General features: G+C 49.8%; 1 protein-coding gene across 1 annotated transcript in view; it reads right to left on the bottom strand.

The window, feature by feature from the left end:
- Window positions 1-272: 272 nt before the first annotated feature.
- Window positions 273-27,563, bottom strand: part of OCA2 (OCA2 melanosomal transmembrane protein) — a 119,465-nt gene continuing 92,174 nt past the window's right edge. Inside the window, exon 23 of the mRNA XM_056124706.1 lies at window positions 273-382. Within this exon, the coding sequence (XP_055980681.1) occupies window positions 298-382 (85 nt within the window). The 3' untranslated portion in view covers window positions 273-297. The remainder of the gene's footprint in view (window positions 383-27,563) is intronic.

Genomic DNA, 27,563 nt, shown 5'->3' with positions numbered 1-27,563 from the left:
TGCTTACAGACCACATGTCTTTCCCAGGGTTTACACACGGAGGGTCTACCGCACCGGACAGATGCCCAGGGGGAAATGTGCAGAGACTCGGGAGAAGTGACGATCTGGGTTGGGTGACCGCTTCTGGAGCCTTTGTCCAAAGCAGGAAGGGGACTCTCCAGTGGTCGTGTTTGTCTGTGCAGAGACGTGGCTAAGCTGCGTCTGGCCCCAGGAGTGTGGGACTCCAAGGGCTATATCGCCCCCTGGGAAGTGCCATTTTCTCCGTGAGTTCTCTAGGTCTTTGCTCTGCACACGCTGCTAGTTCCAGTCCAGTACCACGTGAGCGATGAGGAGGTAGCACATTGCCACCAGGCAGGACACAGCCATCATGGGGAAGCCCAGCCTGAAACAGAGAGGGGTTGGTGGAGTGGGTGCTGGGGAGCCGCCTGGCATCTACAGACCAAGGGTACTTGCTGTGGCCAGAGAAGGCAGCCCAGAGAGGGTGACCCTGGAGTCCCCAGCACTGCTGCATTCTCAGCTCCTGGCTCTGAACTGGGGACTCCTGGACCAAGTTAGCATCAGGAGTGACCGCTTGGGAGATCCCAGCAGGAAACATAGGAGCTTTCTATGTCCACCAAGTTAAATACTTGTTTCCTGAAATTACCAAGTCTGTTTCAGTCTGCAAGGTCCAGTACTGCTGTTGCTACACAATCCAAGACCCACCTCTGAGGGTCTGCAACACTGTAATGGGTCTCCATCTGTGTGGGGTGTGGGATGGAGAGGCGGAAGAGTGAAGGGATGAAGGGTGGAGGAGGTGGAGGAGTGGAGGGGTGGAAGAATGGAAGGGTGAAGAGATGGAGGGGTGGGGTGGAAAGATAGAGGGATGGAGGGATAGGGGTTGAGGGATGGAGGGGTGGGATGGAAGGAAGGAGGGGTGGCCAGACTGTGGTCTGCAGGTTAGACCCTCCCTGGTTAGATTCTGCAATCTTTGAGTACCGACCTATCTCTCCAACCCAGCCAACTTTGAATGAAGCGAGTTGGAAGCAGCCAGAAGCAACAGATCGACCAATGCCACCATCTGTGACCGGGCTCTGCTCCTCAAGCAGCTGGCTGGCACCAACAGTTTTCCAGTACAGTTTTCCAGTTGGACCAGAAACATCCCCTAGCTTTGCTGGGTCTCACCCAGGATCATGAGCTATTCTATTATTGCTAAGTCAGATCACAGTAATGTTATCTACCATCTTAGGGACCCATGAGCAGGCCTGGCAAAAGGACAAAAACTTCCCCTGCAGGGGCTAGAGAGATAGCACAGCGGGTAGGGCGTTTGCCTTGCACGCCGCCAACCCAGGTTTGATTCCCAGCATCACATATGGTCCCCTGAGCACCGCCAGGAGTAACTCCTGAGTGCAGAGCCAGGAGTAACCCCTGTGCAACGCCAGGTGTGAAAAAGCGAAAAGAAAAAAAAAAACTTCCCCTACATAAAGCTCATTTCAGATGACTCTCAGCTGAGCTCAGGATTTGGTCTTAAAAATTAAAAGCAACTCGCTCTTCCTCTCCGTGCCCCAAGCTGAGCTGGTCTTCTCCCCCCACCCAGGTCAGTTTATCCGCCGCTTCTCGAACCCGGGACTTGGATTTCTCCCTGCAAGCCCCCCAGGCGTCCTCTTGGACCTTGGGAGACAAAGCAGCTCTGAGCCTCTGCCTCTTCCTCTCTGTCCCCCAGGCTGAGCTGGTCTTCTGCCCCACCCAGTCTTTACTCCCCTCCACACACACCAGGTTCCCGTGGGTGTGTGGCCGCTTTAGAAATGGGCGTGGCTTCTGCAGAAGTGGGCGTGGCCTAATTTTCAGCGGACCGCAAGTAGTTTAGACATACCAAGGAATCTAACCCCCACACTTACACTCCAACATGAAGAAACAACGTAAATCCCCACCACAAGGGGAGGTGATGAAAAGAGTCCAGAAGCCTCTGTTGGGGTCTGCTCACCTAAGGGACCTCTCTGACAAAGAATTCAGATATGAAGTCATGAAGATGTTCAATCAACTCAATGAAACAGTCAGACAGATATCCAGTAAGGATATCTAAACAGGACTTTCCTGCTCTGAAGGGGCCATTGCACCTAGTATGCCCTCTTAGCACCTGAGCATGTGTTTCTGAGAGAAGTTCCACCAGCTTCGAGTCCTCTGAGAATCCTCTGCACCGGCTTGTTCTCTCCGAGGCTCGAGGCAGGAAGAGGGGTCAGGGACTCGATGGAACAGGTCCCAAACCAGTGAGCTGTGCCCTGGAAAGTCGCTGCTGAACCCCTATTCCCTAACCTCTAGAGATCTCAGCTTCACGTGAACTGGAGATCAATCCTTCACAAGCCCTCGATGTTAACAGAGCTGTGGGCTACAGAGAGAACAAGGCTAGGGGCATTTTATTCCACAAGGCCAACTTGGGTCAACATGGTCCCCTGAAGCAAGTGCAGTCCTGCCAGGGGTAGCCCCAAACAAAACCAAGAAACCTCCAAGAGCCGTGGCTTCAGTTTTCTAAAGATGCCCTGATGGTGATGCAGCACACACAGCAGCAGCATTCTCTGAATGCTTGAGCAACGGGCAGTTTCCACAGGTTCACGTTCAGCATCCTTGCAGCCAGTGAGGGTCTGAGAAATGCACCTTTGAATGACGGGCTCTTCAGGGTCTGCCTGGTCCAAATGCCCACACCCTTCTGAGTGCCAACCTCCTCTCAAAGCTCTGTGTTCTGAGATCCTCCTTTAGAAGATCGTTGAAACATTCTTCCTCTGTAACAAATGTGAGTTGCTCCATCTCCTCATGGGTGCAGATTCTATATCCCGAAACTGGCTTCCTCAGGTTCTTGGCTCAGATGTCGGGCTGGGAACAGTGCCGGGGTGGGAGGTGATTTCCAACCTATTAATCACTACATCTTTTCTTTTTTTTTTGCCACAGAGGCAGGGTTGGGGGGATAGGGTGAGGGTTGCAGGAGGGGTACTGGGAACATTGGTGGTAGAGAATGGGCACTGGTGGAGGGATGGATATTCTATCATCGTATGACTGAAATGTAATCACAAAAGTTTGTAAGTCTGTAACTGTATCTCGTAGTGATTTATTAAAAAGTAAAAAATAAATAAATAAATCTTGAGCAGAAAAAAAATAATAAAATAATGACTACATCTTATTTTCTTTTTTATTTGCAGGGCAGGGGACCAGCCTTCAATCATACAGCAAGACGATCCTACACATCCCTGACCCCTAGCGCCATCCACCACCTGTGCCTGGGAAAACCTGCACTTTGGGTGAATCTAAATATGCCTCACCAGCTGAGAGCTGAGCTCCACACAGCAGGAGCATTTGCCTGACACAATGTTTCACAGACTTGCACAGTCACTAGTGCTGCTCAGAGCCTAGCAACTACATCAGCACCTGTGACAGACACAGCCATTTTTATTCTTGGTTGCAGTTTTTGCAGGCACCAAAAGCCATCAGAGTTTTGCTGTTTCCAAGAAGGACACTGCTTGGACCCAGTTTCTCAAGTTACACGTTTAGGAAACTACTCAAACCTCTCCTCTCCTGCCTCTGAAAAGAGCTCTTTCCTAATTAGACAACTGCTCTGCTCCTGCCTGACTCACCAACATAGAGGGAAACTCCCCTCTAGACCAAGCCCAGATCCAAAGCCCTGGAGCCTTCCAGAGCTTTTAAAGACCCAAAACAGATAATTTTCCTAACTGGACAGGAAGCAGAGGCCTAAGGGGGCAGGACCCCACCTGGGTCTACTCTGGACAACAAACCTGGGTCAGTTGCCAGTCCCTCCACTGATTCAGAGTGGGAATCTTGACAGACAAGTGTCCTGACCTGTGGGTGTATTGGAGTATATTACACAAGTCTGTAAAATGTCTCCCACTTGAACCTGCCGGCTTAAGAAAGCATTGGTGACTGTCCTAAAGAAACATGTCCGCCCGCTCCTCTCTGGAAAGAAAGATGGCGGCCGCACGGGAGCCTTGTGGAAAGCGGGTTTGAGCCGGGCTCAGGGAAGCGGCGGGGACCTCATGGGAAGGGGGGCTTTGTGGGCCGTCCCCCACGCCCCACCGAGGTCGCCAGCTGCCCCCCACGAGCGGCTCTCCGGCACGGCCACGGCCCCGGAGGCACAAGGACTTAGCACAGAGAACCAGCCGCTTGGAGCAGAAAAGCAAATGGACTTGTGTTGACCCGCGCCACCAAGCCTGCCCGGAGGGGGAAGGGCGTTGACCGGCCCGCCCGCTCCTCTCTGGAAAGAAAGATGGCGGCCGCACGGGAGCCTTGTGGAAAGCGGGTTTGAGCCGGGCTCGGGGAAGCGGCGGGGACCTCATGGGAAGGGGGGCTTTGTGGGCCGTCCCCCACGCCCCACCGAGGTCACAAGCTGCCCCCCACGAGCGGCTCTCCGGCACGGCCACGGCCCCGGAGGCACAAGGACTTAGCACAGAGAACCAGCCGCTTGGAGCAGAAAAGCAAATGGACTTGTGTTGATCCGCGCCACCAAGCCTGCCCGGAGGGGGAAGGGCGTTGACCGGCCCGCCCGCTCCTCTCTGGAAAGAAAGATGGCGGCCGCACGGGAGCCTTGTGGAAAGCGGGTTTGAGCCAGGCTCGGGGAAGCGGCGGGGACCTCATGGGAAGGGGGGCTTTGTGGGCCGTCCCCCACGCCCCACCGAGGTCGCCAGCTGCCCCCCACGAGCGGCTCTCCGGCACGGCCACGGCCCCGGAGGCACAAGGACTTAGCACAGAGAACCAGCCGCTTGGAGCAGAAAAGCAAATGGACTTGTGTTGATCCGCGCCACCAAGCCTGCCCGGAGGGGGAAGGGCGTTGACCGGCCCGCCCGCTCCTCTCTGGAAAGAAAGATGGCGGCCGCACGGGAGCCTTGTGGAAAGCGGGTTTGAGCCGGGCTCAGGGAAGCGGCGGGGACCTCATGGGAAGGGGGGATTTGTGGGCCGTCCCCCACGCCCCACCGAGGTCGCCAGCTGCCCCCCACGAGCGGCTCTCCGGCACGGCCACGGCCCCGGAGGCACAAGGACTTAGCACAGAGAACCAGCCGCTTGGAGCAGAAAAGCAAATGGACTTGTGTTGATCCGCGCCACCAAGCCTGCCCGGAGGGGGAAGGGCGTTGACCGGCCCGCCCGCTCCTCTCTGGAAAGAAAGATGGCGGCCGCACGGGAGCCTTGTGGAAAGCGGGTTTGAGCCGGGCTCGGGGAAGCGGCGGGGACCTCATGGGAAGGGGGGCTTTGTGGGCCGTCCCCCACGCCCCACCGAGGTCACAAGCTGCCCCCCACGAGCGGCTCTCCGGCACGGCCACGGCCCCGGAGGCACAAGGACTTAGCACAGAGAACCAGCCGCTTGGAGCAGAAAAGCAAATGGACTTGTGTTGATCCGCGCCACCAAGCCTGCCCGGAGGGGGAAGGGCGTTGACCGGCCCGCCCGCTCCTCTCTGGAAAGAAAGATGGCGGCCGCACGGGAGCCTTGTGGAAAGCGGGTTTGAGCCAGGCTCGGGGAAGCGGCGGGGACCTCATGGGAAGGGGGGCTTTGTGGGCCGTCCCCCACGCCCCACCGAGGTCGCCAGCTGCCCCCCACGAGCGGCTCTCCGGCACGGCCACGGCCCCGGAGGCACAAGGACTTAGCACAGAGAACCAGCCGCTTGGAGCAGAAAAGCAAATGGACTTGTGTTGATCCGCGCCACCAAGCCTGCCCGGAGGGGGAAGGGCGTTGACCGGCCCGCCCGCTCCTCTCTGGAAAGAAAGATGGCGGCCGCACGGGAGCCTTGTGGAAAGCGGGTTTGAGCCGGGCTCAGGGAAGCGGCGGGGACCTCATGGGAAGGGGGGCTTTGTGGGCCGTCCCCCACGCCCCACCGAGGTCGCCAGCTGCCCCCCACGAGCGGCTCTCCGGCACGGCCACGACTCCAGGGCACAGAAATCAATCTCTTAACTAGCTAACTTTTAATAGAAATTCTTCCATGGTCAATAAGTAAAATAGCAGAAATTCAAAACCAATTTTATTCTTAAACCAATTCAAAACCAATTTTATTCTTAAACCAAGTTGTAGAAAGCAAATTTTATTCTTAAACCAAGTTGTAGAAAGCAAATCATTTTCACAACGCTGTTTCAGCATGTCTGATGGGGGGGGGGGTGGGTCGTAAACTCTAAACAATAATTGTGCATCTTCTATCGAAATAATCTATCTAGTCAAAGTAGATAGAGTATTAACTAGAACTCATCTGCCTCATAAGAATTGGGAGGGGTGGGAGGTGGGGGTATATTGGGGTTCGGGGTTAAAAATGAGTATTGGTAAAGGGAAATGTGTTCGGTATCTACATGACTGAGACCTAAACCCGAAAGCTCTGTAACTTTTCCCACAGTGATTCAATAAATAAATAAATTATAAAAAAAAAAAAAAAAAAAAAAAAAAAAAAAAAAAGAAACATGTCTTCCTTGCCCTGCAGCGACCCAACCCCATGGGTTTTGGTTGTGTTGCTCATGCACAATCTGCTGAGCTCACACACATGCTTCCCAAGGGTTGCAGGCCCACACCACACAATTTTCCTTTCAGTTCTGTGTGGCACACATGCCTGGCTAAGGTACTAAGGAGACTCCACAAGAACTAAGAAGCACAGATTTCAATCGTTATGATCAGACTGTGGGTGGGTAATTCTATTCAAAGTAAGATCGAGCTGCAGGTAGGCAAAAACATTTTTTAGGATTGGAGAGATATAGTTCTCTGGACCCATGCCAAAGAGAGGGGACATGTGTGCAGGGTGAGTAGGGCAGGGATTCCCCTCCTCAATTGACCTCAGACACCTGTCTGAAACTCGCACCAAGTCTGACACTGTAGACCTGGAGAGAACTGACTGTCACAGGGCAAGGATTCAACTCCAAATCCTCCTCCTCCTCAGCTACAACAAAATTATCCTCCTTCTCAAACACTACGAAACCTACCTGCTCCGCAGACACTACAAGACCTTCCTCTTCCTCATACACCACAAGCCCTTCCTCCTCTTCAGACACTATAAGATCTTTATCCTCTTCAGACCCCACAACACTTTTCTCCTCCTCAGACACTATATGACCTTTTTCCTTCTCAGACATAAGACCTTTCTCCTCTTCAGCCACTACTAGGCCTTCTTCCCCCTCAGACACTATAAGACCTTTCTCCTCCTCAGACACTACTATACCTTCCACCACTTTGGAGAGTACAAAAATTTCCTTCTTCTCAGATTCTACAAGACCATCCTCCTCCATAGACACTACTAAATCTTCCCTATTCATGACAGCTCAAGACCTTCCTTTACTTTGGAAGGTATGGGACCTTCCTCCTCTTCAGATATGACAAGACCTTTCTCAACTCTTTAGATACAGCAAGACTTTCCTCCTCTTCATACAGTATAAGACCATCTTCTTCAGTGCTTTTTACCACAGTCTACAAAGGGGAATTTCCACAACCCCTCCTCCAATTCCAGGCGAGAGTCACAGTGCAGGTTATCTCCTGGGCTTCCGAACAACTGCCAGGACTCATAGATTCCCAGGACACTCTCCTCAACTTTCTTTGGTTTATGAGGGCCACCCACAGTCCTCAGGAAGCCAGTCAGATAACACCAGGTATCACAAAGGCTATTGCTCAGGGTTACCAAGGAGGAATATAAAGAGAAAAAGCCAGAACTCCAAATCCCCCTCCAGATGATCCTTCTACCCCAAGCCCCACCTGTTTACTTCCAAGACCCCTCTCCTGCAGATTTTTGGGGCCCCCACCCCCAGTGAAGCTTGGAGATTTACTTCTGGTTGTCCCCAATGGTGCTGGGGGACCATGAGGGAGCAGAGACCAAGCCCTGGCCTCCTATATGTGAAGTATGTGCCAAGTTCATCCCTTGGAAGCAGCTCTCTAGCCCCTGCGGTTCTCAGGAGATTTCATTCCAAAGACATGCATTAGCCATTAGAAAGCAAACTCAACCCCAGCCCCTCTCCTCTCCCAGACAATCCAGAGAGGACCCTGAAAGACAGGCTGGTTTCCCTAGCAACCAGCCCTGCTCCTTAGGGAGCTTCTGAAGGTAGCTTTCATTAAGGTAACAAGAGACATGGGTATCACTGGCCATTCTGAGCCTCTGGAGAGCTGTGAGCCCTGAAGGCTGAATATGTTGGAGAAATGTATTATGGCCGAGTAAACAAAGAAACCTACTTCCTGCTGATCACAATATCACAAATGGGAGCCAGTTTCACCAAGACAGTGCTGCTCAAAGACAGAGCGAAGCGTGGCTTGTGATGGAGGGACAATGGCAACAGACGCAGGAAATAGAGAAAACACAGCCTGCAAAAATCAGAACATCAAACCAATAACCCCACAGGAAAGTGGGGAGACGAGACGAACAGGCGCTTCCCCAAAGAGGGCAGGCAGCCAGCCGGTAGGCACATGAGAGAGTGCTCACTGGCATTTGTTCAAGAGGAAATGCAAGTCAAAACAACCCCAGTGAGAGGGGCATGGACCACAAGGGCTGAAAACCACCAGTGCTAGCGAGCACGGAGTGAGAAAGGAGCCCTCAGCCACTGTGGGTGGGGTCTGGTCAGCTTCGGCCTTTATGGGAAACAGCATGGAGAGACCTCCAGAAATAAGACTAGAACTCCTGCCCAGTGAGGCCCAGCTCTTGGCATGTGCCCGAGAACACTGTAGCACTGTAGCACTGTCCTCCTGTTGTTCACTGATTTGCTCGAGTGGGCACCAGTAACGTCTCCATTGTGAGACTTGTCATTGCTGTTTTTGGCATATCGAATATGCCACAAATAGCTTGCCAGGCTCTGCCCTGCGGGCAGAATACTCTTGGTAGCTTGCTGGGCGCTCAGAGAGGGATGGAGGAATCAAACCTGGGTTAGCGCGTGCAAGGCAAACACCCCTACCCGCTGTGCTATCGCTCCAGCTCCAGTCATGTGCCCAAGAACACGACTCCATTAATTCCAAAAGATACATTCTTTGCAACACTATGTACAATAGTCAGGATCTGGAAATGGCCTGACTGTCCAATGGCAGGGGAATGGCTAAAGAAGTTACGGTCTAAGGGGTTAGAGAGATAGTACAGAGGGGAAGGCACTTGCCTTGCATGCAACTCACCCAGATTCAATCCCCAACGCCACATATGGTCCCCGAGCCACCAGGGATGGTCACTGGAAGCAAGTCAGGAGTAAGCCCTGAGCATAGCTGGTGTGAACCCCAAACAAAATAAAATAAGAAGCCGTGGTCTTGATACACAATGAAATACAGTGCAGCCGTAAGAATATAAAACTTTGGGGCTGGAGCAATAGCACAGCAGCTAGGGCATTTGCCTTGCACAAGGCCAACCCAGGTTCGATTCCCAGCATCCCATATGGTCCCCTGAGAACTGCCAGGGATAATTCCTGATGTAGAGCCAGGAGTAATCTTTGTGCATCACCGGGCGTGACCAAAAGAAAAAAAAGAAAGAAAGAAATATAAACTTTTGACATTTGCTACAACTTGGGCAGAACTGGCAAGCATCATGTTAAGCACAATAAGTCAGAGAAAGAAGAGCAAATACTGGAGAATCTCGCTTTTCTGTGGTTTATTGAGACACCAAATAAGGAAACAGAATTGGACAACTAACCAGAAACCTTAGCCTTGGGTTACAGAACTCAAAGTCCCAGCTGTCTGGGCGGGGACGGGGAGGGGAGATGCACAGAGGGGCAGAGGGAGGGAGGGAGGGAAGGAGAGAGGAAGGGAGAGAGAGAAAGAGAAGGGAGGAAGGGAAGAAGAAAAGAAGGAAGGAAGGAAGGAAGGAAGGATAGAAAGAAAGAAAGAACAAAAGGAAGGAAGGAAGGAAGGAAGGAAGGAAGGAAGGAAGGAAGGGAGAAAGAAAGAAAGAAAGAAAGAAAGAAAGAAAGAAAGGAAGGAAGGAAGGAAGGAAGGAGGTAGGAAGGATGGAAGGAGAGAAAGAAAGAAAAAAGAGAGAGAGAAAGAAGAAAGAAAGAAAGAAAGAAAGAAAGAAAGAAAGAAAGAAAGAGAGAAAGGAAGAAAAAAGAGAGAAAGAAAGATGGAAGGAGAGAAAGAAAGAAGGAAGGAAGGATGAAAGGAATGAAGAGAAAGAAAAAGAAGAAGAAAGAAAGAAGAAAGGGAGAGAAAGAAAAGAGAAAGAATGAAAGAAAGAAGAAAAGAAAGAAAGACGAATTGAGAGAAGGAAGGAAGGAAGGAAGGAAGGAAAGAAAGTAGGAAGGATGGAAGAAGAGAATAGGAAGGATGGAAGAAGAGAAAGAAAGAAAGAAAGAAGAAAGGAAGGAAGGAAGGAAGGAAAAATAAAGGATGGGAGAGAAAGAAAGAAAGAAAGAAAGAAAGAAAGGAAGGAAGGAAGGAAGGAAGGAGGAAGGGAGAGAAAGAAAGAAAGTAGGTAGGAAGGATGGAAGGAGAGAAAGAAAGAAAAAAGAAAGAGAAAGAAACTAAGGAAGACAGGAAGGAAGAGAAAGAAAGGAAGGAAGGAGAGAAAGAAAGAAAGAAAGAAAGAAAGAAAGAAAGAGGAAGGAAGAAAGAAATGAGAGAAAGAAAGAAAGAAAGAAAGAAAGGAAGAAAGGAGAGAAAGAAAGAAAGTAGGTAGGAAGGATGGAAGGAGAGAAAGAAAGAAAGAAAGAAAGAAAGAAAGAAAGAAAGAAAGAAAGAGAGAGAGGAAGGAAGAAAGAGGAAGGAAGGGAGGGAGGGAGGGAGGGAGGAAGGGAGGGAAAGAAAGAAGAAACAAAGAAAGAAGAAACAAAGAAAGAGAGAGAAAGAAAGAAAGAAAGAAAGAAAGAAAGGAAGGAAGGAGAAAAAGGAAGGAAGGAAGGAAGGAAGGAAGGAAGGAAGGAAGGAAGGAAGGAAGGAAGGGGAAGGAAGGAAGGAAGGAAGGAAGGAAGGAAGGAAGGAAGAGAAAGTAAGGAAGAAAGGAAGAGGAAGGAAGGAAGGAAGGAAGGAAGGAAGGAAGGAAGGAAGGAAGGAAAAGTAAGGAAGAAAGGAAGAGGAAGGAAGGAAGGAAGGAAGGAAGGAAGGAAGGAAGGAAGGAAGGAGGGAGGGAGGGAAGGAAGGAAGGAGGGAAGGAAGGAAGGAGGGAAGGAAGGAAGGAGGGAAGAGTACTAATTAGAACTCCATTTCCCAGATGGGCTTCAGGATCAATCAAGACACCAGCTGTACCCACTCACCCATGTGCATGACAATTGGGTCTGCAGGAAACCAACAATGTTTGGCATTGCAAGGAGGGCTCTTAATAAGCAGCTTTAGGAAACATGATTATGTCTCAGTCTCCCACAAAGTGGGAGCCATTTTCCCGGCTATTGTTGGGCAGACAGAGGGGAGACAAGGGTAGGTGCAGGTGTTAGAAGAATCTGTCGGGGACTCAGGGAGATGGGGGCGGGGGGCTTTCATGCTCACTCTGAGACTCTGCAAGGCCCACGGTTTGATCCCTGGCAAAGCCAAAAGAAAGTAACTAAGAGCATGCCAGGCTCTTCACAGAGGAGAGAGGATGTCTGCATGTGTATCCTGAGAAGAGAGATGTTTGTATTAGTGTCCTGAGGAGAGGGGACATATCCCTGTGTGTCCTGAGGAGAGGAGACGTTTGCATGTGTGTCCTGTGAGGTGCAGAGTGGTGTGGAGCAGACAGGAACAGGGAAGTGTTCACTTCATCAAGCACCCGAAAACATCCCTGATTGAACAACATGGAGGTCTTTATTACACCCGTTGGTCAGAGGAGGTGGGTCCAGGCAGGGCCAGCACGTGAAAGCATGGACAAAGCTCAGGGTCCTAGCACCTTTCTATAGGGCATTTCTGCAAACTCGCCATTACTTTGCTTTGTGCTGAAGTAATGCAGAGGTGCATACATCATGGCACCTTATCAGCATGGCCACAAGGAGCTTCCCCAAATCTGCATTTTCTTAGCATGGAACTGGGAAGTTCATCTAAAGTACAGACACAGGGGAGTGGGGGTTGGGGGTGATGGGAGGGAAACTGGGTACACTGGTTTTGGGAAATGTCCACTGCTGGAGGGATGGGTGTTGGAATACAGTATGACTGAAACCTAATCATGAACAGCTTTGTAAGGGTCTATCTCACAGTGATTCAATAACAATAAATAAAAGTTTTTAATGAAAGGAAAAAATAATTTTTAAAAAGCGCAGACAGTTTGGACACCTTTAAAGTTTTCCACCCACAAGCAAAATGTTTACAGTTCATGCTATAAATCGGTTATAAAACCAGATTTAGATCATTAATCTCCACTGCAACAGAAGGGGCGGCCCTCCCCAGTGTCCTTCAAGAAGTCCTTCAGGTCACCTGTGGGCAGGGCATGCAGAGCAGAAACAGGGGAAGTGGGAAGTCAGTGACGCGCCAACTGAAGGAGCAAGAGACCAGATACCAGCGGGCAGTTCTCACAAGCAACGAGGGAGGCCGGGAGGAGGGGTTCGTGTAGGAGACGGTGCACCCCACTTCCACCCTTTGAAGCAGGACCATGGCACCTGGCGGGTACTGCAAGGGTCCAAGAGAGGCATACCCTGCTGGGCCTCCGAGAAGGAAACTAGATATGGGAAGAAGAAACCCCCCGCTCCCGAGGATGTCCAAGCATTCAGAAACTAAATTACCCATGTCTCGATGACCTACATATCAGAGAAGAAATCAAAAGAGAAAGAAGAAACACTATATTTTGAGTTAAATAAAAATGGGGGGGAAAACCCACAATGAATCAGAATGTATAGGTTGGAACTAAAGCAATCCTAAGGCAAAAATTTATAGCCTTCAAATCATCTGTTAGGAAAATATCAAGCCAATAATCTCAGCTCTGACCTCAAGAACCTATAAAACGGGGCCCAGAGTGATAGTACAGCGGGTAGGGCATTTGTCTTGCACACAGCCGACATGGGTTTGATCCCCAGCATCCCATATGCTCCCCCAAGCACCGCCAGGAGTAATTCCTGAGTGCAGAGCCAGGAGTGACCCTGAGCACTGCTGGGTGTGACTCCAAAAGTCAAACAAATACCCTAGAAAACGACGGGGTTGGAGTGATGGGAAGACAGGACAGTAGGGACGGTCTTGCACACATCTGATCCAGACTCGACGCCTGGAACTCGACCCCATATGGCTACCCTGAGTCCCCCCAGGTCTGAGCCCTAAGCCAGGGATACCCTAAACACCACCTGGTGTGGCACAAAAACAAACAAACAAACAAAAGAACCTAGAAAATGAAGAAAAAGTAAAGCGAAATTAATAAGAGAAAAAAGAGAACAAAGATCAGAGGAGAAACTGGAGACAGGAAAACAATGAAGTCAATGACATTAAAAGCAGGTTTTTGCAAAAATATTTTGATCTAATTGTTAAATTTGTAGCCAGACTGGGAAATTATCAGTCGGAATGAGAGAAATAACAGCATTTCAGTTTCTACAGGTATTAAAGGAAAACAAAGTACTATGAACTATTCTGTGTGAATGTATAAAATTGTGAAGACAGAAATGATCTAAATTTGCTCACAGAAAAAAAGAAATAATATTAAATAATATTAACATAGACAGGTAGCGAGTGAAGAGCCGAGCCAGTGTATTGATGAGTACTGACGGCAGGTTTTTCAGGTGTTCAGGTCTGACCTTGTCTGGGCCGGGTGCTGTTTGTTTCTTTACCGACGAAATGGCGTGTCGGATTTCGGAAGGGAGAACATTGGGAACAACATATCCATCCTGTGGAATTTGGTATGTCGGCAAGTGGACATGGCTATCGAAGAGATTTGAGTAGAAGTCATGGATAATCTTCTCCATTGCCGTTCTGGAGGATGTGATGGATCCATCAGGACGTCGGAGGGCAGTCATCTTGGTCTTATAGTTGGCGAAGGACAGGCGGGCGTTACGAATACTTTTCCCGGCTTCTGCCACATCTACCAGTACTTCTGCTCTTCTCTCTTTGAGGTCTTCCTTGATCGCATCTCTGCACTGCTTTGCAAGCTCGGACGTTAGCTTGCGGTTGCCTGAGGCATGCGCCAAACCACGCTGGCGAATTAGCTCAAGAGTTTTCGAAGATAGGCGACTTTTTGTGGCTATCTCTCTCTTGGCGTTCCTCGCACATTCATGGAGGTGCTGAACCAGTCGATCGTATTCCTCATCAATGTTGTCAACAATGGCATCTTCCCATGTTGCCGCAATAGTACCAAAGAGTTCCCAGTTGGTGGTCATTCTGGGAGTTCTCTTTTTGAACTTTGCAGCCCTTTCTCCCCGCTCTGTGAAGTAGAATTTTGCACGAAGGAGACGGTGGTCCGATCCCGTTCGAAATTTTGGGACAACAGCGACATCAGTCAGGCAAAACCGTCGATTGAATATGATGTGGTCTATTTCGTTGTGGAATCGTCCACCGGGAGACTCCCATGTCCATCGTTTAGATTCTGCCTTCTGGAACTGTGAGTTACCATGAATGGTCTTGGTCGACATGAACTCAGACAGTCTCTCACCCTGTTCGTTCCATTCTGGGCCATGGGTCCCGATGTGAAGTTCTTCAGCTGATCTTCTCGGTCCTATCTTGGCATTAAAATCACCCACAATGATGTTGTAGAAGGTGTGGTCTTCTTTATAGAACTTCTCTAGCTCCATGTAGAACTTCTCGATTTCTCTTTCATCATAATGAGATGTTGGTGCGTAGACAACGAAGATAGAAACTGCAGGCAGTGAGCCACATCTATTCAAATGTAAACGTCCGATTCCGGTTGTTAGGCATTCGAATGAATCAATGCTCTTGGCCAAGTTCGTGTTGACAAGGACACCGATGCCTCCAACACCTCTTTTATCGCATGTTCCGAGGAACAATTCTTCTCCAGTGTTGAAAACGGCATGGTGAGATTCGTGCCTTCTTGTCTCGGTCAGACCAATGATGTCATACTTGATCATTCGCGCTTGTACCATCAGGTCCTCGATGGATGCATCTGATGCTAGCGTACGTGCATTGAAAGTACAGACGATCATTTTTGTCTTCCTTCGTTGTGGCAGCCTAGGTCGGCCTTGAGATTTTGTTGGCCTCTCCTTTCTCCTTTCTCTCCTTTCTCCTTTCACTCGCTACCTGTCTGAATGCAAGGTTCCGTCCCAATGGAAAACCAGCAGGACCGTACTACTGTTCAAGAAGGGAGACATCCATGACATTGGCAACTATCGCCCGATCTGCCTATTGTCTGTCATCTACAAGTTGTTCACTCGAGTCATCCTGAATAGGATTGGCAGAACACTAGATGAAGGACAACCATGCGAGCAAGCAGGGTTCCGCAAAGGATTCAGCACCATCGACCATATCCACACGATAACCAAGCTCATTGAGGTTTCTCCGGAGTTCAAGATGCCGCTCTGCTTAACGTTCATTGATTTAAAGAAGGCCTTTGATTCTGTTGAGACGGAAGCGGTCATGGAAGCCCTAGCCAATCAGGGCATTCAAGCCCAATACATCAGGATCCTCCGTGAGCTCTATTGCGGATTCACTACCAGGATCTCACCATTCTACAAAGAAGTGATCGTTGATGTCAAGAGAGGGGTGCGGCATGGTGATACCATTTCACCGAAACTCTTCAGTGCCACCCTCGAGAACATCATGCGACGACTGGAATGGGAAAACATGGGAGTGAAGATAGATGGTCGGCAACTACACCACCTCCGCTTTGCTGATGACATTGTTTTAATAACACCAAACATCAGCCAAGCGGCACAAATGCTGGCCGACTTTGACCGTGAGTGTGGAAAGGTAGGACTACAGCTGAATCTTACGAAGACAATGTTTATGAGAAACAGCCTTGTTCCTGACGCCCCATTCGCTCTCAATGGAACGACCATCTCCGAATGCAACAGCTATGTGTACCTAGGTCGAGAGGTCAACATGACAAATGACCTGGCACCCGAGCTGCGCAGGAGGAAGAGCGGCTTGGAACGCCTTCAAGAACGTCGAACAAATAGCTAAGAGGACGAAGAACCTCCGGCTCCTGGCACATCTCTTTGATTCCACTGTTCTTCCTGCATTAACATATGCCTCAGAGACCTGGGCCCTACGCAAACAAGATGAGAACGCCATTCAGGTCTCCCAAAGAAGAATAGAAAGAGCTATGCTTGGAATATCACGTTTCACTCAAATGAGAGAACGAATCCGGAGTTCTGACATCCGTCGACGATCAAGAATCAGGGATGCTGTCTCATTTGCCAAGGTGTCGAAAATCAGATGGGCTGGTCACGTAATGAGATTTAAAGACGACCGTTGGACTAGAGCTGTTACCGATTGGATTCCACGGGATGTCAAGAGACCGCGTGGCCGCCCACCTACCAGATGGTCAGACTTCTTCGTCAAGATCATGAACGATCGGTTTGAGGCCCTTCATGTTCCCGGAACGAACAGATGCCATTGGGCTACACTAGCACGAGACAGGGACAAATGGAGACGTTACTGGCGCCCGCTCGAGCAAATCGACGACTAACGGGAAGTTAAGTGATTAAGTGATTAATATTAACATCTAGGTATCTATTAAAAAAGAAGTAATATTAACATCTATCTGTTCATGAAATTATAATTTAAAATAGTCCCAGTAAGGAAAAAGATGACTTTACTTTAATACCAAATATATAAGAAATAATCCATAGTGATACAACACAAATACTTCCTAAAAATTGAGGAAAATATACTTTCTAACTTACTCAAATCCAGAATCATTCTGGAAAAAGCTAGATAAAATAGACAAAAACATTAAAACTACAGAACAAACTATACATACTTTACTATTTTTGCTCTCTTTGTTTGTTTGTTTGGGGGGGGGTGGAGGGAGTCCCATCTGGCAGTGCTCAGGGCTTACCTCTAGCTCTTTGCTCAGGAATTCCTCCTGTGGAAAGTTCAGGGGATCTTTTACCTGCTGGGATTGAACCGGGATATGCTGTGTGCAAAGCAAGTGCTTAAACCCCTTGCGCTCAATCTCCAGGGCCCCGTCTTCCTGGTTCCAGTGATAGACTTGAACTTTCACCCTAAATAACCTCAGATGGCCAGATACACTTAGCTGCAGAAGCCTGCCATCCTGCTAATCAAAGGAGATATCCCCTTGGGAAGGGAGAACTGATAAGAATCTTGGCCCTGGGAATGGGGAAATAACTGAAGTGGTAGAGCATCTGCCAAGCACATACAGGCCCTGTACTTCTGCTGTGGACCATGCCTCCCCCCAATCCTCTCCCCAACCCCTCACCAGCACTGTCAAGGTATCCCTGGTTGCCCCAGGAACAGTGGCAAGGATTACCTGGCCCAGCCCACCTACATTCCCAGCACCGCAGAATATGATTTTTTGTGGTTTGGGGCCACACCCAGCAGTGCTCAGAGCTGAGTCCTGGCGATGCTCAAGGACCTTATGGGGTGCCAGGGATCGAACCCAGTAGCACAGTTCTTTTACCACACACACTCAGGGGACACTGAGAAACTAGCTACCTCTTCGAGGTTGGAGAAGAAACCCGTAAAAGGAACTGATACACCAGGACTGAGATGGGAGCTTCTGGGACACAGGGGGTGTGGGTCGGACCCTAACCCTGTCTGCCATTGCTGCCCATTCTCCAGCTCCTTCTCTTGCATGTGTTAAGTTCCTTTTTTCCCTTGTCACCAAATGATACAGGAAACCAGATGATTTCCATAGTTGGGATCATTTCCCTTTTTATCCTATTTAAAGGTTTTGGGATTTCTTTGGGGGGGGGGGGGCGCTCTGTCTCCAGCAGGGCTCAGGTGCCAGACCTAAAGGTGTTGCGGGTCACCCCGGTGTTACCTGGGTATCCCAGTGACACACCAGCAGTGCTTAGGGCCATGCAGAGCTGGGGTTCAAACCTGAGGCCTCGTGGATAAACTGCCTCCCTGGCCCCTCCATTCATGCTTCTCAGCATCCCTGAGACAAGGATTTCACTGCTGTCCACATGTCCCAACCGCTGGCATATAGAGGAAACTTTCCACCATGCATTTGGGGGGAGGGGAGGAGGAGGAGGAAGAAGAAGAGGAGAAGGTGAGGAGGAGGAGGAGGAGGAGGAGGAGGAGGAGGAGGGCTCCGGTTACCACTGGGTGGGAGAGCAGCATTGCCACGGATCCAAAATACAGTCTCAACAACACTGAAACACAAGGTCTAAGCTGCAGCCACTGATACTGTGTAGCATGCCTGCCAAGGTGGCATGGGACAGGGTGAGGACAAACAGTGGTGGCAGGGGCGGGGTGAGGACCAAGTGTGCATGTGGGACACTGGCGGGGGGGAGTTGACACCTAGGGCAGGGTTGCTGTGCAGATACGATATGCCTAAAACTCAATTCTCAATGACTTTGTAAATCACTGTTCTTTAATTAACTTAGAATTATATTAAAAATCAATCAACAAAACTCTTTGCCTAAATAACCAAGCCTCCGGAGATGAAGAGGTAACATCCATAAAAATGGAAATTAATTACTAAACATCACTTGTTCCAGTTTTCCTTCTACAATTTCAAGATCCTAACCTCATTACCAGCCACCTATTCAAACCCCCCCCCCCACCCCAATTGCTCACAGCCTCCAGTTCTTTGGTTCAATCGATCACATTATGACGGCCCGGTGAGCTGGGTGTGGCTGGGAGCTACTCTCTCTTGCACTGGGCAGAAAAGCTGGTGAGTGCACAGCCCCGTTGTTGAACCCTCCACACCTGGAGGAGATTTGCCACTGGGAAACTGCTTACAACTACTTCACTCTGAAGGAGGAACTGGGCACTGGGCATGTCTGAGCTCTAGAGCACAGAGCACAGTTAAGCCGAGAGTCATCCAGTGAGACTCTGGACAAGGAAAGAAGAACATGCTTGAAAATGGTATTTCCAGGGTCAGGCATCATGGGAAACTGCACTGAGACACGACAAGGAGCATCTCGGGAGTTAAAGGAACATGCAGAGGGCTGGAGCAATGGCACACGGAGCTGACCCAGGTCTGATATCTGGTGCCCCATATGGTCTCCCAAGTCCTGCCAGGAGAGATTCCCTGAGAGCAGAACCAGGGTGAAGCCCTGAACCCTGCCAAGTGTGCAAAAAATAACTAAATAAAATGAAAATGAAGAGCACTGGGGAGTTCCGCCCACAGCCCGGAGATTAGCAGCTCCCTGAGCAGGAGGGACTTTGGAAAACCAGTTCCAAACAAAGCATGCTCTGTGGGTAGAATGTGGCCAAGTTCACGTTTCTCCTCATTAGACCCAACCCCCCATCCCCCCACACACACACAGCCCTGGCCGCATGCTCCAACACTGCTGGCACATGTGATGTTTGAGCAGGATCACCGTCCTTACACATATGCAAGCCTCACTTATGTTCCTCCTGCCCGCCCGAATACCCACCCCCTCTGTGAGCACACGCTGTCAACACTCACACCCCCAACCCATGGGACTCTCCAAGAGCCCCCACACCCACAGCACTGGGAACACTTGTCCCAATAGAGACAAAGAACTATACCCCTTTCCCAGGAGCATGTCCTGGTGGCATGTCTTGGACTGTCACTCAGTCTCCTTGCTGAACCCCTTTCCTTCAGGAGGACCAACAGGGACCTGAGAGATAGTACAGCAGGTAAGAAAATCCCCAAATCCCATATGGTCCCCCAAGCACCGAGAAGAAGTGATCCCTGAGTGCAGAACCAGAAGTGACCCTTCAGCATCACTGGGTGTGGCCCCAAAAACCAAACAAAATGAAAGAGACCAGACAAACTTTGGGGGCTGGAGTGATACTACAGTGGAGAGGGTACTTGCCGTGCAGGTTTGAGTCCCAGTACCCCATATAATTCCCAGAGCCTGCCCAGAGCAATCCCTGAGTGCAGAGCCAAGAGTAAGTCCTGATACCATCAGGTGTGATCCAAAAACCAAAACTAAAACAGAAAGCAAAAATCTTCCCTGAGCTCAGGAGAACAAGGAACTTGGTTCTCCAGGTGGAAACCACTTGCGCGACTTTTTTCTGGACCTAGAAGTGTTGAATCTCGTCCCCACCAAGTCAGTGAGACTCTGGTCCCTGAGTCTGGCCGGCAAGGGGCTCTTTCCAAGCTGCACGAGTGACAGGGGTTCCTGACAGGCACCCGGTGGGCAGACAAGGGACATAACTGTCCGCCAGGATCTTACCAGGTTTCCCCTGGGTTGGAGGGGACTCTCCAGCCATTCCCTAATCTCTGTGGCTGCTCTGAGCCTGCTCTACAGTGTCAAGCACAAACACAAGATATGAGACTTGGCTAAAACCTTCTGGGAGGAGGCTGGATTCATGGACAGGGCGAGAGTTGCTGGGAAGGAGTGTGTGCGCCCCTGGTGTGAGTTGCTCTTGATGAGACTCTAAGTGGTCCAGGCAGGGGGATTTCTGTTATAATTGGGCAAACAGCACAGGTGAAGGAAAGTCTGAAGGAGACAATGAGGAGATGCAGAGCCAGAGACGCCCTGGGCACGTCTCGTGGTCAGGGATCTTCCCCAATGTGGACTCTGCTGTGTCTGGGACATGTGGTCATTGTACAAGCTCATACAAAAACTTAAGAAACGGTCCCCCGCACTTCGCAACGATTGAGGCTGATGAACCTGCACAGGAGATGGAAATTTCAAGGGCCACAGATGCTGGTTCTCAAAGAAAACACAGATGTGATGCCTTTCTCTGCTCTGGCACCCTCACTGCCCAAATGTGATCCTAAGATTCAACTTCCTCCATATGAAAATGGAATCAGAATCTCTGCAGAAAATTTACATCACCTGCCTATTAAAACAGGATCATACCAGCAAGCCTGCTCCTGAGAGTCTATCCTAGGGTACATCTCAAAAACACAATCAGAAAAGGCATCTTCGCTCAATGCAGCACCATTAACATTAGCCAACATCTGGAAACAACCTAAGTGCCTGAGAAGAGATGAACAGATGAAAAAACAATGGGACATCTATACAGTGGAATACTATGCAGTCCTTAAGGAAAATGCAGTCATGAAAGTTGCTATGCATGGATGGACATGGAGAGTACCGTGCTAAGTGAAATGAGTCAGACAGAGAGGGACAGACATAGAATGTTCACACTCATTTTGGGGATGTTAAAAAACACAGTATGAGAATACTACTCAAAGGCAAGAAAAAAGAGGGCCAGGAGGACTGGTCCATAGTAGAAAGCTGCCAGCAAGGAGGTGGGAGGGCAGTTAGGACACTATGACAATGATAGTTGGAACAATCACTCTGGACAAGTGGGACTGAAAGGAGGTAAAGTGGTATGCAAGATACACTTTCAGTAACAACTTGGCAAACCACCATTCCTTAAACAAGAAAAAAAAAGAAAAGAAAAGTGTCTGAGGCAGGCTGAGGGTGGAGGCAGGAGGGAAACTGAGGAAATTGGTGGTGGGAATGTACACTGGTGATGGAACAGGCATAAGAACACTGTATGACTGAAACCCAGTCACGAACAACTTTGTGACTACGAATCTCACAATAGTTCCATTTATTTTTTAATAATTTATATATAAATAAAATGGAGCCAAAGGCATTTGGACTGGGCCAGATTCTGGGAACCAAAAACAGTGGTGGATTTCAAAGAAATGGCAACTCGGTAAGAGACAAGGTTAGCGGGGAGGGTTGGGCCAAGCCCTGTTCATATAAAACTTCAGGAAGGGTAAACTCGTTTTTACAGACAGGCAGATTAGCAGATGCTAGGGTGTGATTTCAGAAGAGGAAAAAGAGAAATTTGTAGGGGTGGAGATATTTTGGTATATCCACATCTTGATTGTAAGAATGGTTTTACAGTGTCTCCATTTATATTCATATGTGTAATATAAATAGTGCAAACTTGCAACTTTTATTCTTTAAATATTTGTGATTTCTTGTGTGTCAATTATACCTTGATAATGCCCTTTAAAAATTAATACGGTATGCAAATGTAAAAAAATATGAAGAGAAATTAAATATTTTCTTGCTCAGTTTTCTTGGACTGGAGCGATAGCACAGTGGGTAGGGTGTTTGCCTTGCATGCAGCTGACCCGGGTTTGATTCCTCCACCCCTCTTGGAGAGCCTGGCAAGCTACCGAGAATATCCAGCCTGCATGGCATAGCCTGGCAAGCTACCCATGACATATTTGATATGCCAAAAACACTAACAAGTCTCACAATGGAGATGTTGCTGGTGCTTGCTCGAGCAAATCAATGAACAATGGGAGGACAGTGCAGTGCTACAATGCTTGTTCAGTTAAAAAAAAATTCATAACAAAGTCACAGATACAACTTCCCCACAGAAGTTGTTAGAATAGTAAACTGTTAACTCTCTATGTTCATCTTCCATAAAGAATTTGAAAACCTAAACACTGGTACTTCGCTCACTCTGAATTTTAACACGAGCCACACATAAGCAACATTGACCACCCAGGAAGGAGAAATTAACTGTATTTCAAATAACAATTCCCTATGCTTCAACTGTCTTCTTGAAACATATCTCCAGTTCGAGTCTGTTAAGTGGAAAGGCGGAGTGGCCCAATTTTGTGTAGCTAGAAATAGGACCAGGCCTTAGAAGTAGAAAAAAGGAATTGCCCACAGCACTTTTACCAAGAAAGCGCTTCTTTATTTCCATTATTTACTCTGCAGTTTTATTTCCAGAGGGGCTTTGCCAAAAATAGAATCTGAAAATGCTAGCAGCTCAGAGCACTCGGGAAGCCATCTGGTCGACCTCTTCCTTCTTGGGCCCAGGGGATGGGAGATGGTGAGAGGGGGGTCTGTGAGGGACCCCCAGCTCCACTCCTCCTCCCTGGGCCAAGAAAGACTCTCCAAGAACTCCCCACTGCCCCGGGGTGGTCAGTGACTCCTGCAGAGCCCCTCACCCACTCAGCTAACAAAGATTCATTGGCACCAGGCTCGTTAGCCCCCCACCTTTCACCAAGTTAGCACACAGGCCATACACACACACACACACACACACACGCACATGCACACACACACGAACACACACTTACATGTACATACACACACTCACAATACAAACTCACATACACACAGTCTTATGCACAAACATACACAACTCACACTTGCATGCACACACACTCTCATATTCATACACACACTTGCATGCACCTATTCACGCATTCACACAGATTCACTCACATGCATACACACCCTCGCATATGCACTTACACATTCACACACTTACACTCTCATGCACACACATTCACACACTCATTTGCATGCACACACACACATGCACATACTTGCATATGTTCACACACACTCACACACTAACACACACACTCTCATACACATACTCGCACATTTACTCATACATTCACATACCTGCACACACTCGCATGTACACACTTGCACACTCACACTAACACACACGCGCTCGCACACTGTATCACTATATCACTGTCATCCCATTGTTCGTCGATTTACTCGAGGGGGTGCCAGTAATGTCTCTATTCCTCCTAGCCCTGAGATTTTAGCAGCCTCTCCTTACTCGTATTTTCCAACTATTGGAGGGTCATTCCAACTATTAAGGGTCAAGGGAATAAGACCTGTTATAGTTACTGTTTTTGGCATATAGAATACGCCACGGGTAGCTTGCCAGGCTCTGCCATGCAGGCGGGACACTCTTGGTAGCTTGCCAGGCTCTCCGAGATATATATATACATATACATATATATCACTGTGGTTTGTTGCCTACTGTCTGAACCCCATCAAATATGGTGTGGTAATTATGGAAAATGGGTAGGAAGTGTCTTGTGATGTGTCTCTCGTCCACAAAGCAGCCTCACAGTCCAGAAAGTGGCCTGGAGCATGGCGGCAGTTGGGTAGTAAAGGTCGGCTGCTGGGGCTGGGTCCCTTGGGGTGGGGAGGGCTCTCACCTGCCCCCCTCAGGGGCGCCCCAAGTGCAAACAGCCTGGCGTGGAGTCTGGTGGCATAGTTATGGGAGCCTCATTTTATGCTCCCTTCCGGGAGAAGCAGCCTTGTGAGTTCTGGAGGGTGGCTGATTAGGAGATTATTTGGTGCCGGCAGGGAGTGGCTTATGGGTGTGATCCACCGGACTTCACACCAGGCTGTTTTCACTTGGGATGCCCCAGAGAGGGGAGGGTGAGAGCCCTCCCCACCCAAAGGGACCCAGCCCCGGCAGTCAACCTCCACTACCCAACTGCTGCCATGCTCCAGGCCACTTTCTGGACACTCGGGCCGATGTGTGAATGAAGTTCCACGGAACCCAGGTAATTCGGGTATTTGTGACCTTGGACTCTGGGCCCAATGGGACCCGGAGCAGAGATCTTCTGCCTGCTTCCCCCAGTCTCTGGTGACACTCGCACACATACAATCACAAATTCTCACACACACACACATCTTAACAGTCACACACACACATCACTGCACCATGACGTAACCACACCTGTCTCAGGGTCACCATGAGGCACCTAGCAGGGAAACCTAACATTCCAGCAGGTTCGAGGGACTGATCCCAGAGGGCAAGTGTGGGCACAACAGATGCCCCTGAGGAGTGGGGGAAGGGGTGTGGGCACAGCAGGTGCCCCTGGGCAGCAGGGAGAAGGTGTGGGCACAGGGGGTTCCCCTGGGCAGCGGGAAGGGTGGGGGCAGCGTCCGAGATCCTCATGATTCTTCATTTCAGAGTGTGGACACGTGAGCCACAGGAGACACACAGAAATGAACAGCTACTGACAGAGTCAGGTGAAATGGACCTGCCAGTGGCTGGAGGGAGCTCTGTGGTCAGGGCACATGCAAGGCAAGACCCAGAACCCAAGTTCAACCGCAGCCCCACCTGCCCAGCCCTCCCGGCACTGCTGGGTGGTGTCTGCACCACTGGGTACAAGCAATGCCGGGCACTCAGTCTGTGCCAGACAAGTGTCACGGGGGGTCCCCAACCCCATTGAGCACTTTCTGGGAGGGAACCCTCCCCAAAGAGAATCTACAATAAGAGGAAACTCCCAAAGATGTCCACACCCTCTGTGGTGAACAAAAGATGAGGGTTACAAACACGCCAGTCCATTTCTGGACTAAACAGTACACGCCAGCTCACTAAGAATTCCTCTCTTGGTTCTGCAGCCCTGGGGTCACACCTGGGACCTCACTCATGCAAAGCACCTGTTCAGCCGAGTTACAACCCTGGCCCATGGTCCATGGCCCATGGATTCCTTTAAAGCAAAGTGGGAAACCTTTTCCACTGTTCACATTGGGCTCAGTTCTGTTTTGTTTGGGGGTCATACCTGATGGTGCTCAGGGCTCACTCCTGGCTCTGGTGCCGGGATTGAAACAAGGGAATAGCTTCACCCCTGCACTATCTCTCAGCCATGTTAAAGGCTGGGTGACTGGAAGTCAGTAGATGGAGTTTATGCAGGTCACCCACCTGTCACCTGAGCATCCTTCCCCCACGTGACTCAGGTGGTACAGTGGCACATGGTCTGAGAGGCAGTGAAATCTAACAGCAGATACTGAGCAGTGAGCAGATGCTGGCCCTGCTGTGCCCACGGGCATGGAGCCTGCCGTCACACTTAGGGTGACGAGTCACCTCCCTGCCCACAGGGACCCTCAGGGATCCCCCACACTCCAAACGGAAGTCTGCCAGAATGCTGGGGATGGGCACAACCCCCCACCCCCTCCCACATACACACAGGATGCTTTGGTTGCTCTCACTCTGCCCACTCAGTGCCAAGCACTTTGGAGCTGGAAAATTTATTTTTACATTTTTTACACTCTTTGGTGTCTCCGGAACTAAAATGCCAGACTCAGGCTCTCCCAGAACCTCAAGTCTGGTAACTTTACATCAAGCACAATAAAAGCCAAAAAAGAATGTCTGGGGCCAGAGGTATAGTACAGGAGCTAAGTGCTTACCTGGCACACAGCCTACCCGAGTTTGGTCCTAAGCACTGCACATGGCCCCCTCAGTACCACCAGGAGTGACCCCTGAGCGCAGAGCCAGGAGTCAGCCCTGAATACCACCAGATGTGGCCCCAAGTTCCATCCCCCACAACACACACACACACACACACAAACACACACACACACACACACACACACACACACACACACACACCTTCTCTCAAAATCTCAGATCCTTTTGGTGCCTGTCTAACAGTCTCTAAAGTGTGTGTGTTACGAAGCACGAAAAGAGCAGCCTTGGGGCCCAGTTCCTGCAGCTGTGCCCCACCCTCACGAACTCAGTCCAATTTTTGCTGCCCACCGAGATTGTCCCGGAACAAAAGGGAAACTGCAGCACAGGCCAAGCCGCAGCCTCCAGGCCCCAGGCCCAGGGCAGGAGCTGGGCACGCGGAATGAGGGGGAACCAAGCACTGGAAGCAGCACACAGCCAAGAACTGGGAAACTGAGCTGGAGCCTGCCCTGAAGGTCCTTAAGGCAAATTAAGTGACAGAGAGAAAGTAAATCCCAAAGCCGGGTGTGACAGGAAGACCCGGAGCTCTGCTAAGCTCACCATGGAAGAGGGAAGATTCAGGCTTGCCTGCCTGCCTGCCTGCCAGGCGGGCGGGCAGGCGCACGCCTCACCAATCACTCGCTGGGGGGTGCTGCTGGGTATCTGGCTCAGTCTCTGTGACCTTCCCCAACCGCTTAAGAAATTAAAGTCAGCTAAGAAAAATGCAAAGGAAACCCTTATGAGGCTGCAGTCCCAGGAGATTGGCCACAAAGCCATTTACCTTCTGGAAAGGGAGTGGAGTTTCTTCTAAACTTTGTGGGAAAGGAGCAAAGCTTTTAAAGCCCGAAGGGTGCTGAATTTAGCAATGCTTAAAATAAGCATAATCATACCATTGTTTTAATCAGAGAGGGAGGGCTCATCTCTTAAGATGTAACTTCAGATTTCCAAAATTGGCTGTCTCTTCTGCTTTTGGCGATTTGCAAGCAGACAGGGTTTTCTCAGCTCTTTCAACAGCCAGGTGGTGACTGCGCAGCTGAATGACACCCCCCTATACACACACACACACCCTCCCACCCTTCAGCCCCCATCCCTGAAAAAGCCCGGATCTCCCGTCAATTATCAAACCACCAACAGGCGGGTCTGCCAGGCCAGCGTCTTGAACTTCATTCTTTTTTTTTTTTTCCTGCTATTTTCCACATTGCTCTCTCAATGGTGGAATTTTTTTTTTTTAATGAGCTCGGCTATTGTGACATGCAATAGAATAGAGAACAGAGTGAGGTTCGAGGTGACACAAGCCCATGTTTGCCCTTATCCCCTGTCTGGCACTGTATTGAAGTAGGAAACCAGCTTTCCCTTGCCAGCTGCTGCAAGCAGTTCACGTTAGCTGTAGTATGTCCCACAGTTTCAAACACACCTTTTAATCCCAGGTCTCTTTCTAAGAGGAACTTTACAATTTCCCAAGCTCAAACTTCTGTACCAGACCTGAGGTTCACAGTCTGGGAGAAAATGTGTGTGACCTAAGACAAACTGTCAAAAAGAGAAGTACAGACCCCACGCCAGGCTGTCTCATCAGGGGCAACCCAGAGGGGGGTGGGTGAGTTCTCCTCCCCTCCCCAACCAAGCCCCAGCAGCCCAAAACCTCCAGAACTCAAGCCAAGCCCACGGCCACTCTCCACAGGCTCAACCAGCCTCACCCATGAGTGAACCTGCTAAAATACCCAGGTATGCGGGACTTGTGACTGAAATC

Source organism: Sorex fumeus, unplaced genomic scaffold, assembly GCF_029834395.1.
Source record: "Sorex fumeus unplaced genomic scaffold, SorFum_2.1 ptg000051l, whole genome shotgun sequence".
Classification (NCBI taxonomy): Eukaryota; Metazoa; Chordata; class Mammalia; order Eulipotyphla; family Soricidae; genus Sorex; species Sorex fumeus.
This window is presented reverse-complemented; position numbering and strand designations above follow the sequence as displayed.